This window comes from Brachyistius frenatus, unplaced genomic scaffold (genome assembly GCF_029030835.1).
Source record: "Brachyistius frenatus isolate BFR_SWC_R1_liver_20210118 unplaced genomic scaffold, ASM2903083v1 Contig_271, whole genome shotgun sequence".
Taxonomy (NCBI): Eukaryota; Metazoa; Chordata; class Actinopteri; family Embiotocidae; genus Brachyistius; species Brachyistius frenatus.
Genome location: NW_027210870.1, coordinates 22,173 through 39,603, shown reverse-complemented (window position 1 = coordinate 39,603; position 17,431 = coordinate 22,173). Strand labels below are relative to the sequence as shown.

The 17,431-nt window shown below is 42.6% G+C and overlaps 1 protein-coding gene across 2 annotated transcripts in view; it reads left to right on the top strand.

The window, feature by feature from the left end:
• kcnq5b (potassium voltage-gated channel, KQT-like subfamily, member 5b) overlaps positions 1–17,431 on the top strand; it is a 107,832-nt gene that overhangs the window by 79,372 nt on the left and 11,029 nt on the right. For both annotated transcript variants that reach the window (XM_069721721.1, XM_069721720.1), the window contains exons 3-9: positions 2,630–2,756; positions 7,361–7,536; positions 9,486–9,611; positions 11,179–11,289; positions 12,143–12,238; positions 13,331–13,425; positions 15,608–15,634. In XM_069721721.1, coding sequence (XP_069577822.1) covers positions 2,630–2,756; positions 7,361–7,536; positions 9,486–9,611; positions 11,179–11,289; positions 12,143–12,238; positions 13,331–13,425; positions 15,608–15,634 — 758 coding nt within the window. The remainder of the gene's footprint in view (positions 1–2,629; positions 2,757–7,360; positions 7,537–9,485; positions 9,612–11,178; positions 11,290–12,142; positions 12,239–13,330; positions 13,426–15,607; positions 15,635–17,431) is intronic.

Genomic DNA, 17,431 nt, shown 5'->3' with positions numbered 1-17,431 from the left:
AAACGGTTCAAAAGAAAAATTCAACCAACCAACAGTAAAATCTTGCTTTTACATTCATATATTTCAATTATTCTTAAGATAATTTTTACGAGATACTTTTATTAACAGTATCACATGTTAAAATATCTACCATGACAACATTATAAAGCTGCTCACATGTCAATGAAGCAATATTCCTTTAAGTTACATATGATAAATATATGAGTACTGTTTTGTTACTTAAATTACATTTTGCTGACAGCACTTTCAGTATGTAATTTTACTTAATTAAGATTTTGAATGCATGACTTTTACTTCCAAAGATCTTTACACACATTGGTGTCATTCATCATCATCATCATCCAGTGATGAAGATCTTGATCTGCTCGTCTCACTCGACAAAAGAAGAGATTTTTTTTTTTTAATGTAAACTAAACCTGCTCTGAAACTGTTGCATGTTTACTACATCTGAAAGTAAACAACCTTTCTGCTGCCAGACGTGATTGGATGATGCTTTTAATCCTTCAGGAAAAATTTCTTCTTCTTTTTTTTTTTTTTTTTTTCTCTGTATTCCCTTTTTTTGACGAAAACAAAAATTTGGGTTACATTTTTTTTAAGTTGATTGTCACACAGCCACTCCAGGATTATTTTAACACTGACATCGTAATGGAAACCTTTTTTTTGGGGGGGGGGGCATTTAAGCACTTTGTTTTTATGTCAGTAAAGGGTGCAGCATAATTATAATTTTCCAGACGGGATGTTTGGCCACTTATATTGTCTGTTATAGTAATTGACTCTCAAACAAGTGTTTTTTAATACAAAAGTCACAGAATTTATAATGTAATGTGTTTTAACAGTTATCAATTTTGTTTTGTATTAATATATTTTCCAAAACAAACGTCTAAATACAGTTTCAAAACCTTTCTCATGGAAATACTGAATGCTTTTTCTTTTTTTTTTGTTCTAATTGTAGTTAAAAAAATATATATATATTATTAAGATTAAAAACTTGACTTTGAGCCTGTAAAATATCCACAATGTGTGCTGAAGAGGAAAACAACGGGCAAGTGTACAAACAAATTGTGTGTAATTTGTGCCAATCCATCTGAATTTCCTGTTTGAAGAAGCTCAGAAACAGAAAACACAGCTGACAAAAGAAAAAGTTTGCGTGTGGGCATCAAGTTAGTCCACGACAAACCCGTGAAGACCTCGAGAGAGAGAGAAAGAGAGCTGAAGATAAAAGAACAAATGGCAGACTTCTACATCAGTGGCTTATTTGTTCCCTCAAACTGGGAACTTCACTCAGATTTAAGTACTAACGAACAACAAATGCAGTCGGAAGTTGCCTTGAGAAAAAACGGCAGGGAGGATAGAACGAACCAGCGAGCCTTAAAAGTCTATTAGCGTGACTCAACATATGTTGTTTTGTTTTTTTAAAAGCATCGAACATAAAGGAGAGGTCTTGCATTTTCTAACCCTGCAGCTACCGTTTCACAAATTACATCAGCTAATGGAAGATGAACAAGCGTGTGTGCATTAACAACACGACCTGTGATTATCACGCGCACGCACTCGGTCAACCTGGAGTCTATTTTAATAACACAAACATGGCAGTAATGACGGATAATAACACACCGACAAACGATCACCAATAAACGTCGATGAGCAAAAATGTGACGAGCGACCTGCTGTAGGTTGAAACGGTTCGGACCCACCGGTCAATCACTGAACTCGTCAGTCACTGTAGTTCCTCTTGTGTTGGGAAAGTACCAACCCTGAAGTAGGAGATGACAACTCTGAAGAACTACAACGGTTCTCAGTTCCTGCAGTGCGGACACAGCAAAAGCCACTTAAAACAAAAACGCCCAAAGTAAGATTTTTTTTAAAAATATTTTCACAGCTTTACCTCGTCATCCGACTGCCCTTTTTGACTGGTAACGTTGCCGTAGAAGCGGTGAAACAGTCCCTAAAATAGAGTCTTAAGAACTACGATGGTTCTCAGTTCCTGCGGTGCGGACACACACAAACCTAGGTGGTACTTCCTCCAACAGTTCTTACAACTGTGAAAAGGTTCCTCTGGTCCAAAGGTTGAAGCGGCCTTCTTCCACGAAATTCTTCCAACGGCCTGTGGCTGGATCTCGGTTCGTCCCTCCTCGGAGGAACCGTGAACCGGGCCGTCCAACCCAAGTCATTCAGGTTTAAACACCCTCCTACTTACATCGAGCGCTACAAACAATTCGTTGATTTATCGCTTACTTAATTGACAGAAAAATTAATTGCAGACTAGTTGTTTTGAGCCAAAAAAAAATTTTTTTTAAATATTCGCAGATTCCATCTTTTTAATTGTGAATATATTCTGTTTCCTTTTGTCATCCATGATAATAAACTGAACGTCTTTTGGTTGACGACTGTTGGCCGGAATAAAATAAGATATTTTAGGAGCACCTCGGTTGACATTTCGTACCGTTTTAAAGACTAAAAAGATAATAATGAAATAATCGTTATTTGCAGCCCGACGTGCAACACTTTGACCTCAAGAACTTTCCGTGGTTGCTTCTTCGTCTTATAACACCTTTGAAACCACACCAGTGTCCTCCGTCAACACCGTCACGCCTTCAAAACAACTGCCGCTTGTGTCTCTTTCCGACAGGAGTTTGTGATGATCGTGGTGTTCGGGTTGGAGTACATCATCCGTATCTGGTCGGCGGGATGCTGCTGTCGCTACCGAGGATGGCAGGGTCGACTGCGCTTCGCCAGGAAGCCATTTTGTGTCATAGGTGAGTTGTAGCGCCGCGCTGTTTTTGCTGGCTTTTAAACCCAAATAACTCCGGCCTGGAGAAGCCCCATTTCCAGCCGCAGAACCATTTCCACCTCCTTCATTACCTCACCTTTCTGTTGCCTTGCCACTCGCCCGCCCGAGCGGACCGCGGTTGCCCTCTCCGTGAACGCGGCTCGATGCGAGCACGGCTCCGGCGGCACGCTATATCGAGCGTAGTTCGCCGGTGTCGCTTTCAGCTGCGGTCGGAGCTCGCAAGAGCAGCGAGCATTGACGTAATGAGGTCGCATTAAGTGCCTTTTATTCTTTCCACTGTTTAGACATGGATCTCTCCGCCGCTCCTCGGAAAGTGCAGCGCGGGTTGCTGGCGGGGGAGGGGAGGGGGGGGGAGGGGAGGCGAGGGGAGGCGAGGGCCTCGAGGTCACGCAGGGTGCCGTGAGCTCCCGTCGTCGCAGCGGGTTCAGAGAGGATGAAAACAAAAGGACGAGCGTGCAGGAAGGGACAAAAGAGAGAGAGGGAAGGAGGACCAGTGTGACGAGGAGACGAGCCTAATTCAATAAGGAGAGATCATTAGGAGTGGGAGATCATTTATTGAAGTAATGACGGTTTGAATTTTGGCGGTTCGTCTCTGACAGCGAGAAGCCGTTCGTTACGGAGACGTCCCAAACGGATGTCAAGATGGGACAGGAACCCCAGACGCTGGAGGTGGTGGAGTGGAGTGGAGGATGCCGCTTTTCAAAACATTTTTTTGGTATTTATGTGGAAAAAGAATTACAACATAAGAAATCTCAGGGCACTTAAGACAGAAACACAACAATTTCCACATGAGCCACAGCTGGAAGAAAAAAAAAAAAACGGTCTTTTTAACAGAAGGAAAATCTCCGACGGTGGGAAAGGAAGAAAAAAACCCCAAAAAAACGACCTTTTAATAGAAAGAAAATCTCCTGCGGCGGAAATGGAAAAAAAACTCGCTTTTAACAGGAAGAAAACCTCCAACAGTAGGAAGGGAAAAACTTTGTTTTAACAGGAAGAAAACCTCCAACAGTAGGAAGGGAAAAACTTTGTTTTAACAGGAAGTAAACCTCCGATGGGTGTCCATTTGCCCGACGGTAACTTAAGTGGAGATTCCCAGGAAAACCAGACGGATGAGGGGGTGACGGGGAGGAAGAGAGTTGCGCATCAGGAAAACTAATAGAAAGGTAATTGTGAAAACGTGGCGACGACAAGATTATGACGACAGCGTGGGAAAGCGGAAGTGACGAAAGAAAGAAGATGAAATATTGAGGCAGCACATCGTCCTCACTGAACTTCATTTAATAACAACGTGTCTGCATGTAAAACGCCACCTCACATATGAGAAGGGGATTGTGGGAGTTTTGTATAAAGTCCCAGCTGCAGTGTTTACAGTTTATCATTAGGTCATATTTCTACTTTACAGTCTTTTTATAATACAACTTTACTTTCAGATGAATGAATTTGACTCCAGAACATTATGGTGCTGAAGCGAAAACAATTAGTGAGTTAATTAACAGTTAGTATTGTTTGCAGGGAATTGTTTATCTTTTAAAGACACCGAAGCAGCGAGAGTCCGGCAAACAAAATGCATCCAAGTTTTCAAGTCTTTTCAAGTAAAAAAGCGGGTAAATCTCTTCGAAGGTACTTTTCCTCAGGAGAACAACAAAACTTGTATAATCTCAGTTCACTTTTATTTATTCCCCGAGCTCAAAATTCTTTTCATAATTTCATTGCAGTAAAAAACAATTATGCAGAATTTTTACTTGAGTGATGTCATTTTTATAGGTTCAGACTACTGTTTATTTTTAATATATACTTTTATATAAAAAAAATAGTATATATACTTATCTAAAAATCAAAAATTAACAAACATCTGGCTTTGATAGTTTGAATTGTTCTTCCTGTTTGTGCACAAAATAATATTTCTTATTCTGAGTTATTTAATGTCTTTTTTTTTTTTTTTTTTTTTCATACTTTATTCTGGCGAACGATGCCAGATGGGAACTCTGTTAACTAGTTTATATGTGGCAGCGGGGATCCCTAATTACTCGATATCAAAGATGCATATAAGCAGCTTGGCTGGATCGCGCGGAGTCGCGTCGGTGCCAAAACAACGGTCGCCAAAGGGAAGTTTCTGTGCTCAAAATACCCGCTGTGAGCTGAATCCGAACACCAATATAACGTTTTAATCAGTGCTATCAAAAGCTGCGTGCGCTTGCACGTATGAGCTGCCGAGAATTAGCTCGTAAATTCAACTTGACAGATTTCACCTTAAGTGGTGTAAACAGGTGATTTGTCCACTGCAGTCATTTAAAGCCCATTAGGACCACATCCTTCAGCGGGGACGCTCCCTGAAGGCCTGAAAGAAACAGATCAGCTGACAGCCTGGACGAACGACTGCTGCTCCGCGGAGGCCGTAACTCACACCGGTCGGTCCTCAGGAAAGTGTGTTTGTTAACGTCCTCGACGTGCCCAAGGATGGACTGTGAACGATCGCTGTACGCTGATCATTTTTCGAATATAATTTTTTTGTTTCCCTCTTTGCCGGTTGGTTTGTTAACACACACACACACACACACACACACACACACACACACACACACACACACACACACACACACCACGACCTCACACACTCATATTAAATCCACCTACATGCCTACTTTTGCCTCCGGGCACCGTCAAAGGGAGTGTGAACCGGCTGCAGCTCTGCAGGTGCCTCACTAATGTATTTTTCATGGTGCTGCTGCTGACCTTTCCCCCTTTACCTTTTTCAAACTGAGGGTCAGCAGGTTCGAGTTTTATAGTGGGAGCCATCAGCCACACCTGGTTCAGCATTTTTACAGAAAAAAAAAAAATACCGAGTCGGCAGAAGGCCAGGAAGGAGAGGGGGCGGTTATAAGTGAGGGGAAGCCTCTCGTACAGAGTGAATAAATAATCTCACTGAAGGGTTGGAAAGAGGTTAAAAAAAAAAAAAAAGATGTTATTTCTTGAGCTTGTTACTCGAGTCGTCTGTGTTCTCTGTGGGTTCGACGTTCCTCATTTCACCCCGTGTGGTTTCTGTGCGAACGCCCGCCGCAGACTGCGTAAGCAGGAGATCGACAGGCAGTCCAGCGATGTGTACAGTCTATGCAGGAGGAGAAACGTTGTTGTTCTGTTGACGCCCGTGGCCGATTATGTAATTTCCAGTAATATCGAGCCTTTGCTGGGATGACTTCCCACAGCGAGGGACGAGGTGACAGCGGCATGAGGAACGCAAGAGATAAAACATCGAAGGTGTCTGGTTAAAGGTCCGCTTCACACTAACATCAATATTTTATCAAATATACATGCCTTCAGGTTGGAGTCTTTTTTATCTTCCATATTTATAAAAACCAATTTATTGCAAACATTTTTTCGGTTGGAGCTTTTAAGTAATCGGGGGAACAGTCTTTTTTTTTTTTTCTGTTGTCCTGTGCAAACAGTTTGCATTATTTTGGCTGTATTGGTTATTTTCCCATTGTGGGTTGATACCGAGCGGCAGCCAGCAGCGACGTCACCCGTCGGTTTGTGAACGGCCGTTACGAAGCCTCGAGTTCAGATTCTGTCCGGCGCCATCTTTGCTAGTTTGGAGCAGGAAATGACCATATTTGGACGAGCTGGGGGGGGAGGAGCTAGCAGTGGATACTACGTCCCGCCCACCGAGAGCCCGTAACCTTACTGCGCCTGTCGATCAAACAGACACGCCCCCAAAAACACGTCATTTTGAAGTTTATTTTCTAATTAATGACGGGATTATTTTCAGATTGGACGCCAGAAAACTAAAAAGAAGGAGCGACTTTAGCGAACAACACCGAGATAACTCCTGGAAAATTGTATTGACTGAGATTTTTTTTTATGAGAAGTCGAATGGGAGTTTGTGGAGCTGGAGGCTTTTTGGAGCCGACCCCTGGTGGCACCCGGTGGTATCGCAGCTTCAGGCACTTTCGCACCGGCCTCATTTTTCAGACTCGGACGCGACCTCATCGTACAAGACATCATGTAAATTGTGCGTATGTTTTAGACACATTGATGTTGTCTCGCTGACACCAACAGCTGTGAAATAACACGACGCCCCGGGAATGAGCAATCATTGGAAACACTCCTTAGAAAACAAAACTCATATCCGTCAGCTATCTACGATGAGATGTCAGCGTATTCGACAACATTTTTTGCAGTTTGGGTGAAGCAAACCTTTAATCTGACACTGTGGTGTTTGATAACACAATTCTGCTTCTCCAAGCTGCATGTAATTTTCTCGATTGTGTTCTCGGGCTCATTTTTCAGACCCGGGAGCTACGTCCACTTATATATACAGTCTATGAATGATACATGTGTTACTTTTTGCATTTCGCAATTTGAATAAGTGTCAAATTGGTAAGCAAACACAATACCTACGATGAAAAGAAAAGAAAAAAAAAAAAAGCCTGGCGGTGGATTATTATTTTCATTTCAAGCATGTGTTATGATCTTTATGAAGCATTCATGGAGATTCATTTTGTTTCCAGGGTTATAAGCCGCAAACAATTACATCTATTTATGTGTGTTTTCCTCTCCGTGTCGTCTCCTCAGACATCATCGTGCTGATAGCCTCGGTGGCGGTGGTGTCGGCGGGCAGCCAGGGAAACATCTTCGCCACCTCGGTGCTGCGGAGCCTGCGCTTCCTGCAGATCCTCCGCATGGTGCGAATGGACCGAAGGGGAGGCACCTGGAAGCTGCTGGGCTCGGTGGTCTACGCTCACAGCAAGGTGAAGGAGGAAGGGCAACCGCAAGTTGTTGTTTTTTAACAGCCAACACTCACACAGCATTTGTTAGATGCAGCTGTAGAACCTTAACTTAAAATCCTTGAAACATAAAAAGCATTAAGACAGGAAACTCGAAGACGCGTTTAAAGGAGATTTAAAAGAGTCAAATACAGTACGAAATTAGATAAATATGAGGAATTAGAATATAGTTACAAGAGAAGAATAAAAATCACGGCGCAGCGCAAGATACGAAGAATAAGTTTAATTTAGTATTAGGTCCACCTGTAGGAACTAATGCAACCCGACAGCGGAGGGACTGGATTCAACGAGAACCTTCAAAATGTTTGTATTCATTTTCATTATTATTAAAAAAAAAAATAACAACAACAAAAAAACACACAACAGGTTTCCATCAAGTCTGTTTTTCTTTAGACACCAAAATAAAAATCAGAGTTTCAAGAGTTTTAGGGAGTTTTAACCTTCTAACTGTGCATGCTGGGAAGTCTGCTAATATGCTAGCTTTGTCTCTTGTAAACTTAATTTAATGAGTTGAGTGAACTCGCAGCTGTTCGTTCATTCAACTCGTGATTTTGAGTTGAAGTAGCTCAAGTTTGACAAAAAAAAAAAAAAGAAAGAATTTCGAAAATTAATTTTTTAAAATTTTTTTGTGGGATCAACTAGAAATAAACAAAACTCTAATATTTACCTGAAATAAAGTAGAAATAATGAGTTGATTTGACATCATTTCTGTGTCATATTTTACAGTGCGCTGCGTAGAGCTCAGTGTTTTAATATTTTAAAGCCACAGTTAATGTTGCTGTTGGACTCGTGTAAATATGTTAGACTTTTTAGACCGTTTCTTTCACACTCCTCTTGAAAAGGTCAAATACTCTTAAGACCGAGGTTGTTGTGGGCCTTTCGATGCCTCTCTGGCGGGACGATTCCTGGGAGTTTCTGGCCAGGAAATTGTCCCAGGTGGAAAAAAAAATACAACCAAGACAATCATACGAAGCCCGGCGAAGATTAAAGACGGTGTCAGATTAAAGGGTAAATTCACCCAAACTGCAAAAAGTATTTTTCGAACACACTGACATCTGACGGTAGACACCTGGACGGATATGGGTATTGTTTTCCAAGGTGTGTTTTCAGTAATAACTCACTCCTAGGGTGTCAAAAACTGCAAGTTTTTTTCACAGCTGCTGGTGTCACAGAGACGCACACAATGTGCCCTTTGGTGTCAAAAACATATGAACAAGGTGCCTTATTTTTTTATTCAGCGTGACAAGGTTGTTTGAAAAAGTCATGCAACGAACCACAAAGTGTGTGAGCTCCGTGTAGGGAGGAGGTCGGGTCGGGTATATATATATATGTATATATATATATATTATTTTTTATTTTAAATATATATATGATATAAAAAAAATCAAAGTCAATTTTCTCCACCAGTTATCTCGGTGTTGTTCGCTAAAGTCTCTCCTTCTTATTAGTTTTCCGGCGGTCCATCTGAAAATAATCCCGTCATTAAATAAGAAAATAAGCTTCAAAAAGCCGTGTTTTTGGGGACTGCGGGCGGGACGTAGCGTCATCAGTCAGATCCCTCCGCGAGCTCCTCCCCCCAGCTCGTCCAAATATGGACACCTCCCTCTCCAAACCGCCCCCAACCAGCACGCTCCCGACGGCCGATATCCGAAATCGAGGCTTCACAACGGCCGTTCACAAACCAGCAGGTGACGTCACTTGTTTGGTTGTCGCTTGGATATTAGCAGACTTACTCTAAAGCACAGTTTCTGTAAAGGTTCCTAACTTTTTACGAGCCTCCCGGTCGTTCTGCAGCGTAGAATAATTCGCAGAAAAGCGCTTTCAGGCGAATCTGCAGCCTTGTGCCGGAGCGGATTTGCATCAACCGATTTCTGTGACGCACTCTGAATGTCAGTTCTGACCTCCGCCCGCAGGAGCTGGTAACCGCCTGGTACATCGGCTTTTTGGTCCTGATCTTCTCCTCGTTCCTCGTCTACCTTGTGGAGAACAAGTTCAACAAGGACTTCGCCACCTACGCTGACGCCTTGTGGTGGGGCACGGTGAGTTCGGAGGGATTTCCGCCTGCCAGGGTTCGGTCAAAAGCTCCGGCTGCCAGACAAAATCTGCAGCTGTCACTTGGATGTCATGAATCGATTTTTCTATGTGTGTGTGTGTGTGTGTCAGTTTGGTTTTTTTTTGGGGGGGGGGCAGAGTTACACTCCTTTACGTCACATTTCCACCTCGCGTATCTGCAACCGTTGCTTCTTCAGATAAACGCTCTGGATGCTGTTATTTTTTTTTTCCTCCAGTATTTTCTTTTGACAGCTCCTCCATAAACATTAGCCCCGCGTGGCTCCATTAAACACGATTTTCAACAACGGCTCGGGAAATTCATAACGGTGCAAAATGGCCTTTCGCCACGCACGGCAATCAGAGCCTGAATGACGGATAATCAGTCGGCCAAATCAGAGAGGCAGATAGATGGACGCTGAGGTTTCGGCCTGTTCTGCTTCGCAGCCGGGTTTATTTGGCCCCCGTCATTAAACGGTGAATACACGTCATTAAATGCTCCTTTTCAGGATATTTTGATGTGCTGTGCACCGTCGCTATGAATCGTTACTGCAATTAATTCGGCTTCTTCTTTTATTAAAACGTCCCCCGTCGGCTCCTTCATTCATCGAGACGTCGCCGTCCTGTCTGAGGTGCAGTACAGTCAAAATGGCCTCTCGTTCGGTCTTCGCCAGATCGTTCCTCAGAGACGTAAGTAGGTCTTCACACATGAAGGAGCAAGAGCACACATCCAGTGCTTTCGAAATGTTTTGTTTTTGTTTTGTTGTTTTTTTCGTTTACCGAGGCAGCCACAGGCTTCCATCAGCGTACCTCGATCCAAGGCCGTTCAGACTTAACGCCCGCGAAGCCTCCGCGCAGGTTTAATCGCTCAGATGTGACTGCGGCGCCCTCGAAGGCATCGTTTCGAAATCGCGTTTCTGTACGTGGCAAAAAAATCAGGCAGTATGGAAAAAGGAAAAAGGAAAAAAAAAACATGCAAATACACTAGAGGAGGCATACAGTTCTTATTATACGAACAGATTTTGTTCCTGGTGCTGCTGTGTAACCAGCAGATGCCTTTTCACCCGTTTGTACTGCAGGTACCCAAATGAAACCTCCTAATGTTACTTTCCCCAAAGGACCAATTCACCACAAATTACAAACTCTGTCGCCGCCTTCAATAAAACTTTGTTTTTGTAGTTAAAACCTGTGGGAAAATATAATTGAAAACTTTTCTAAGCTTTACATAACTTTTTGATGCACGATATGCAGGTTGCAAAAATGTCTTTTATCTTGATCAAATACATTGATTATAACTGATAGCTGATGCATGATAACTGTTTCTGCAAATGTTGATGTATTAAGTATATATACCTGCTCAATAATAATAATATTTTTTTTTTTTTTTTTTTAAAGAGTAAGCTCAAAAGCTAAACTTTGAATAAAAAGATTTTTTTTTTTTTTTTTTAACAGATGTTTTTGAACTCGTACATCACAAGGCTGGGAGTGTGTGGAAGTATAAACCGCTTCAATACGAGCGTCATTCAGGATGCGATAAGAAGTCCTTTGTGTCCACAGATCACCCTGACAACTATCGGCTACGGAGACAAGACACCAAAGACGTGGACGGGACGGATGCTCTCCGCCGGATTCGCCCTCCTGGGTATCTCCTTCTTCGCCTTGCCTGCGGTAAGTTATTTATTTATTTATTTATTTATTTATTTTTTTGTACATCTAGTTTTGATCACGGTCAGATTAATATATTGTTCTTCTAATTCAGATTTTAGTTATGAACGTTTCAGTGATTTAACTGACCTCGTAGGATTCTTATTCTAATTTTGACCTTTAAGTGACTTTATGCAGCAGGTTTTATTTTTTTTTTTTTGCTTTTGCATGAGAGCAGAAAAGGACAACGTGGTTCACAGAGTGCCGTCGACGGTAATTTAGAAACACTACGTCCACTCCGGGGGATTAACGAAATACATGCTCACTGTAAAATGTTCTGTTCAATATATAGGCCTACACAAAAAAAAAACATCTTGGGGATCAATAGCAAAAATTACTATTGATTGATAAATCATTATTATTATTTTTTGTTTTTTGATATCCTCGTATGCCTCATAAATCCACCATCATTATATGATACACATCTCTGCACCAGTTAAAGGCAGAGACGGAGACTCCTGTAAACAAAAATATAAACAATGCAGCATTACAATTATTCATAAAATCAGCAAAATGCAATTCCACTGTGTTTGTTAAGCCACAAGTACACAAATGAAATTTGTTGAAATATGTCTAAAGCACAAGAAAACTTCACAGGCCAACTTATGTTGTCTATGTATGTATTATGTTATGTTCAAATAAGTGGAGTGACGGTAATTCAATCAATAAATTCCACCTAAAAAAAGAAAGAATGGTTTAATGGTTTTACGTGAAGCACGTTGAATTGCCTTGTTGTTGAAATGTGCTCTACAAATAAACTTGCCTTACTTAGATGGACAAATAGGCTCAGTATTTATTCCTGTTGATATCATTTCAGGGTATTCTGGGCTCAGGCTTTGCCCTGAAGGTCCAGGAGCAGCACAGACAGAAGCACTTTGAGAAAAGGAGAAACCCGGCCGCCTACCTCATCCAGGTAAAAGCGAACTCCCAGTTTCTCTCCCACACACACACACACACACACACACACACACACACACACACACACACACACACACACACACACACACACACACACACACACACACAATTTCTGCTGCTATTTAAAAAAACACACAAAAAAAACACACAATCCACCACACAGCGACTGAGTAAACTGAATATGGATATCCGCATCGTACAAAAATGTGATTAAGATGATTTTATCGTTCTCCAGTTTCCCTTTTTTTCCTCCGTGGACTCTCTCCGACGCCCTCAAAACTACTCGATTAAAAAAGCAGATAGCATGTAGCTTCACTCTGTGCCCCTCCCCCCTCCCACCCACCCAAAAAAAAAAAAAAACCTCCCTCCCCACCATCTTCACTTTGCAGCGAGCTCTTTCATATCTGGGAGTTTTTTTGGTTTTTTTTATCCGGTGCTGAAACACCAGTTTTGGCAGACCCATTCTTGACACCCCCCCCCCCCCGTCCTGTCTGCTGCCTGACATTCACACCCCTTTTTGTTTCACCCTGACTCTCAGTGCTGCTGACCTCACGTTCATATATTTCTCCAAACGCTTCCTTTTTTTTTTTTTTTTCCTTCCTCGCTTACTTTCCTCCCACATTTGTCTCCACTTTGGCTTCCCCCTCCTCCCCCTCCTCTTCCTCCTCTTCATCCTGTGCGTCCCCATGTTGTACCAGGCCGCGTGGCGTTATCACTCCACCGACAGCGCCAGGCCCTACCTGAACGCCACGTGGCGGCACTATGAGAGCCTCCTGCCTTCTCACAGGCATGTATCCATGCCTGACCTCCGCCCAGCCACAGACTGTAGCTGATGACACCTGTGTTTTTCTTTGTTTTCACTAATCAACTCTTTTATTTTGTTTTCTCTTCTACTCTCCTCCTCCTCTTCCTCCCGACTCCTTCTTTGGCCTTGTTTTTGTTGTTTTCTTTACTTTTTTTTTTTTTTCTTTCAATGTTAATCTTTTTTTTTTTTAAATTTTTTTATTTATTATTTTCGGGGGATTGGGTGGGTCTCCTCTCTGTATTTTTTTTTTCTTCCCCCTGGTTTTGTGTATTCTGCATGCAGTGTGTTTGGCGTAGTTATGCGGCTGATGAGAACTCGGTTTCCATTGCTACCTGGAAGCCTCACTTGAAGGCGTTGCATACCTGCAGCCCTACAAAGTAGGTACAACTATGGCAGCTGGTGTCTGTATTTGGTGTCTGTGCCACTCTTGTCATCTTTTCCTACCCTTTAATTATGTGCATTTGAATTTATTGTATATCTTCTCTTTACAAATGATTCCCTCTTCCTGCTGTCCGATTGTTTTATGTATCAGCTTTGTTCTCTTCATTTTATTGATTTTTTTTTTTTTTTTTTTTAATTATGTTATGAGAAAATGCTTCACAGGGAGCTAAAAGGACTGATAATTTCCAGGCTCCGTTAATTTGAAATAAGAAAAAGCTGACTCTTTCATTTCTAAGCGACCCCCCGCTCTTCTCTAAATGAAGGCTTTATCCCTCCGCAGTGTTCGCACTGAGTCAGGCTCTCTCTGTTTGACTAAAGTCAGTTTTGAACGCTCGATGGGCCGAGGACTTTCACCAGCTAACGTGGCGTATCTATTTATGATTGCAATTGTGGCCGCAATGAGCCGATCAAGCTTTTGTGAATTTGCAGTCTTCTTAAAACCGGCAGCCACTGAACTCTGAGTGACTTCGAGGTACAAGTGGGTGAATATATTTCAGTCTGTTATGGATTCTGGGCTTTTTTTGCCATCGAAAAACACAGCGTGGATCATTATAGACAGGTTTCCTATCCAAACAATGTCATAAAAGCAGTAAAAGCACAGTTTAGCAGTCAGTTTGAATGCGTTACATTTGGTAGAGTGTGTTTTCATGGATGTGAATATCATATCACGGTTATGATCATATTGGACATAACGGTATTTACAACAACAACAAAAAAAAGCACAGAGAATCAGGTTCTGCACATAAGTGTACCGGTTTAATGCCAACATTTAACTGGATAGATGTCGTTCAGATCGAAGATTTCGGGTCACCCGTTCAACGCATCAAATCACCTCTGAGGACGGATATGCGGCATTTCTTGTTTACCGCCCCGCTCGTCCGCACATATCACGCTGACTCATCTGTGGAGCCTGGAAATATTGGGACGAACATCTGCAATGCATCTAATGTACAATTACAGTCACGATTACCTTATAATGTGCAAAAACACACACCGCTTAAAGTGATTTAAGTCCACAGCTCCTCTTTCTCTCGCTTCTTTAGTTTGCCTCCGCAGTCTGCATGGACCTGCATGCGTTTAGTCGGCCTGCGTTACGTTAAGGTTTCTCCAGAGAGGCATGTTATTGATCGATGTGTTGCTACCCTCGAATCCTCTGCACTTGTAAAAGAAAACAGCTGCTGGCAAAGCTCTTAATGCAGAAATCTTTCTATCGTGCTGATGTATAAAAACAGGGTTGTGTTTTTGCACTTTTTTAGCTCCTGAACTATAAATCATGTATTTTTTTTTTCCCACCAGTTTTTAAAAAGAATTTTCTCCCATCGACTTCCATGAATTGATCTACATTATGACTTTTGTAATGCGGGCTCTCCAAACTTGCCTAAATCATGAAGTCAGTCACTGTCAACGTCAAATCTGCTTTCATTTTTGTCAATCTTCCATTGCCACTGAGTTAAAGGATAATTCCCCTTTATTTTAGCCTGGTGTGTTTCCAATGAATGTGTCTATTGTGTCTCGATGGGTCACGCTAACGTTGCACTCTCCACTTCCATTGTAGAAAGTCAGGGCAATACAGAGTTGCACAAAACGCACATGCTCCCTGCAGCTTTCCTGGATTTGTACCTGATGATTAGTTTTCAGTCTGATTGAAAGTAAACACCGAAATTAACCGCCTGTAACGGGCATTTTGCTAATTGCATTAGCGACAGCCGGATGACCCGATCGCCCCACATTAGGTCAGCTGACACGTTTATTCTCGCGTGCTGGTTTCCCTGAATCTTTACAGCAGATGTGGAGAGTGCCAAGTTAGCATGAAACACCGAGACACAATAAACACATTAATGGGAAATACAGCAGTTTAAAATCAAACAGGAATGATCCTTTTAGGTATCGATTGATGTAAAATGGAAATAAATGGAAGTCAATGGGAAATATAAATTCTAACTTCTAACACACGCAAATGGTTAGCTATAATGCAAGGTCTATGAGACTTTTAATAAATGGGCTAAAACATGCAAAAGCACCCAACGTATTTCCTAAGCACTGTGTTAATACTTAAATGTTACAAAAAGATGTTTTCTCATATATGTGCTTTTTCTTTTTCTTGTCCGTCAACTACAGGAAGGAGCAGGGAGAGTCGACCACAAGGTTTGTGTCTGTTTCACTCAACACTAATTGAGTTGCGTTGTATTTTAACCCTTTAAAGCAGGATTATCTGGGTATCAAACATAGACTGTATATAAAAGTGGACGGATTTTCAGGATCTGAAAAATGACAATGGCAATGCAGAAGTGCCAAAAAGCGTAATACCACCGATGGCCGCTAGGGGTTGGCTTCAAAAGGCTTCTCGTTTCATAGACTCCCATTCAATTTCTCTCATGAAAAACTAAGTCTATTTTTTTTGTGTCATTATGAAGTCATTCGCTAAAGTCACTCCTTCTTATTAGTTTTTTTTTAGCAGTATATTTGAAAACAATTCCATCATCAACTCTTGTGGTGCATTTTCTGTTATAGAGGGGCGGGGCGTAGTGTCAGATCAAGTCAGATCCGCCCCTCCCTCCTCCCCAGCTCGTCCAAATATCGTCACTTCTGGCTCCAAAAAAAGCTCGATGGCCGACGGCCAAAATTCCGAACTCGAGGCTTCAGAACGTCATTTCACAAACCGATGAGTAACATCGCAGTCACTTGCTCGTTAATAGTTAATAGTTAATAGTGCTAATCCTGCGCCGCCCCTCTGCCAAAAAAAAAAAAAAAAATTGTTTTTCCAGTGGTCACTCCTGGTACTGCCGTGAAGCCCATTTTAGTTGCAATACCAGGCATGACCACGGGGGGGGGGATTGACGGCAAGGCTTAAAGGTGGCACCGTATCATCTCCAGTTATATAACCACGTTCTGCAGCAGGATCATAACATTTCGAACGATGGACGACCATCTTGTGTGGACTGTTACTGCCCCGTTCCTCCGTGAACCGCCCCGTCGCAGAGGCGCTTTACGTTGGCCCTAACGAGAGCAGCTACAGGGCCATTTTTACACAAACTCCCCTTCATCGCTTCTTCTCTCCAAAAAGTTAAAAAAACAACAACAACAACAACAACAACATACACTTGCTGAGGCACTAAAATAACACACACACGCGCGCACGTTTCTTAAAGTTGCCTCGGGCGTCTTTTACGCTCTCATTAGAGATGTTATTTTGTGCGAGTCTGTGTCCATGTTCCTAAATATCTTAATGAACTCGGTGCTCCTGCTGCTGGTCTTTTAGCGACTGCACTTTGGGGAGGACGGCGTGCCGGACAGCGGGGGCTGTGTGATGTAATATGTTGCGTTTGCAGTTATGAAACACTTGAGTGTATGTTTGTCCGCGTACCAACCGCGGCAACCTGCAGGCATTCGAACAGTCGTCCCCCTCCCCCTCCCCCGCCCCCGCCCCCGCCCCCGCCCCCTTCCTGCCCCGGAGGCCGGTGGAAGATATGAACTATATCCACCACACAGTGAAAAGAAATAGGCAGAGTGAAGCCTCTGGGAGCGGTCGGCACACAATCCATTGCATCTCTAAGAACGAGGGAGGCTCTGCAGAGCTGGAGGAGGGATTAAAAGCCGCTGGAGCTGCTTTACTGTATTTATTAGCCGGATTTGCAAAGTAGTACATCACCGATACCGCGTGTGAGGCGGCGATAAAAAAAAACCCCAGCTCAGACACACAAAAAAAAGATCTGCATCCTAATAGCCCGAGCGGAACCCACAGCGGTGAATCAGACACTTGTTGCCGCGGCCCGTCCGAATCCGCATAGTTGAATGAGGGATATCGACATGAAGTGCGTGAGTCACCAAATTGCAGCCTTTGTCAAACCCCGCCGTGGATGCTCAATTTGCTCCACCGAGCTCGATTGCCTCCTTTGCCGCTTCTAAATGTCAGCGGTCGACAAACCGTAAACGCGGACTGTA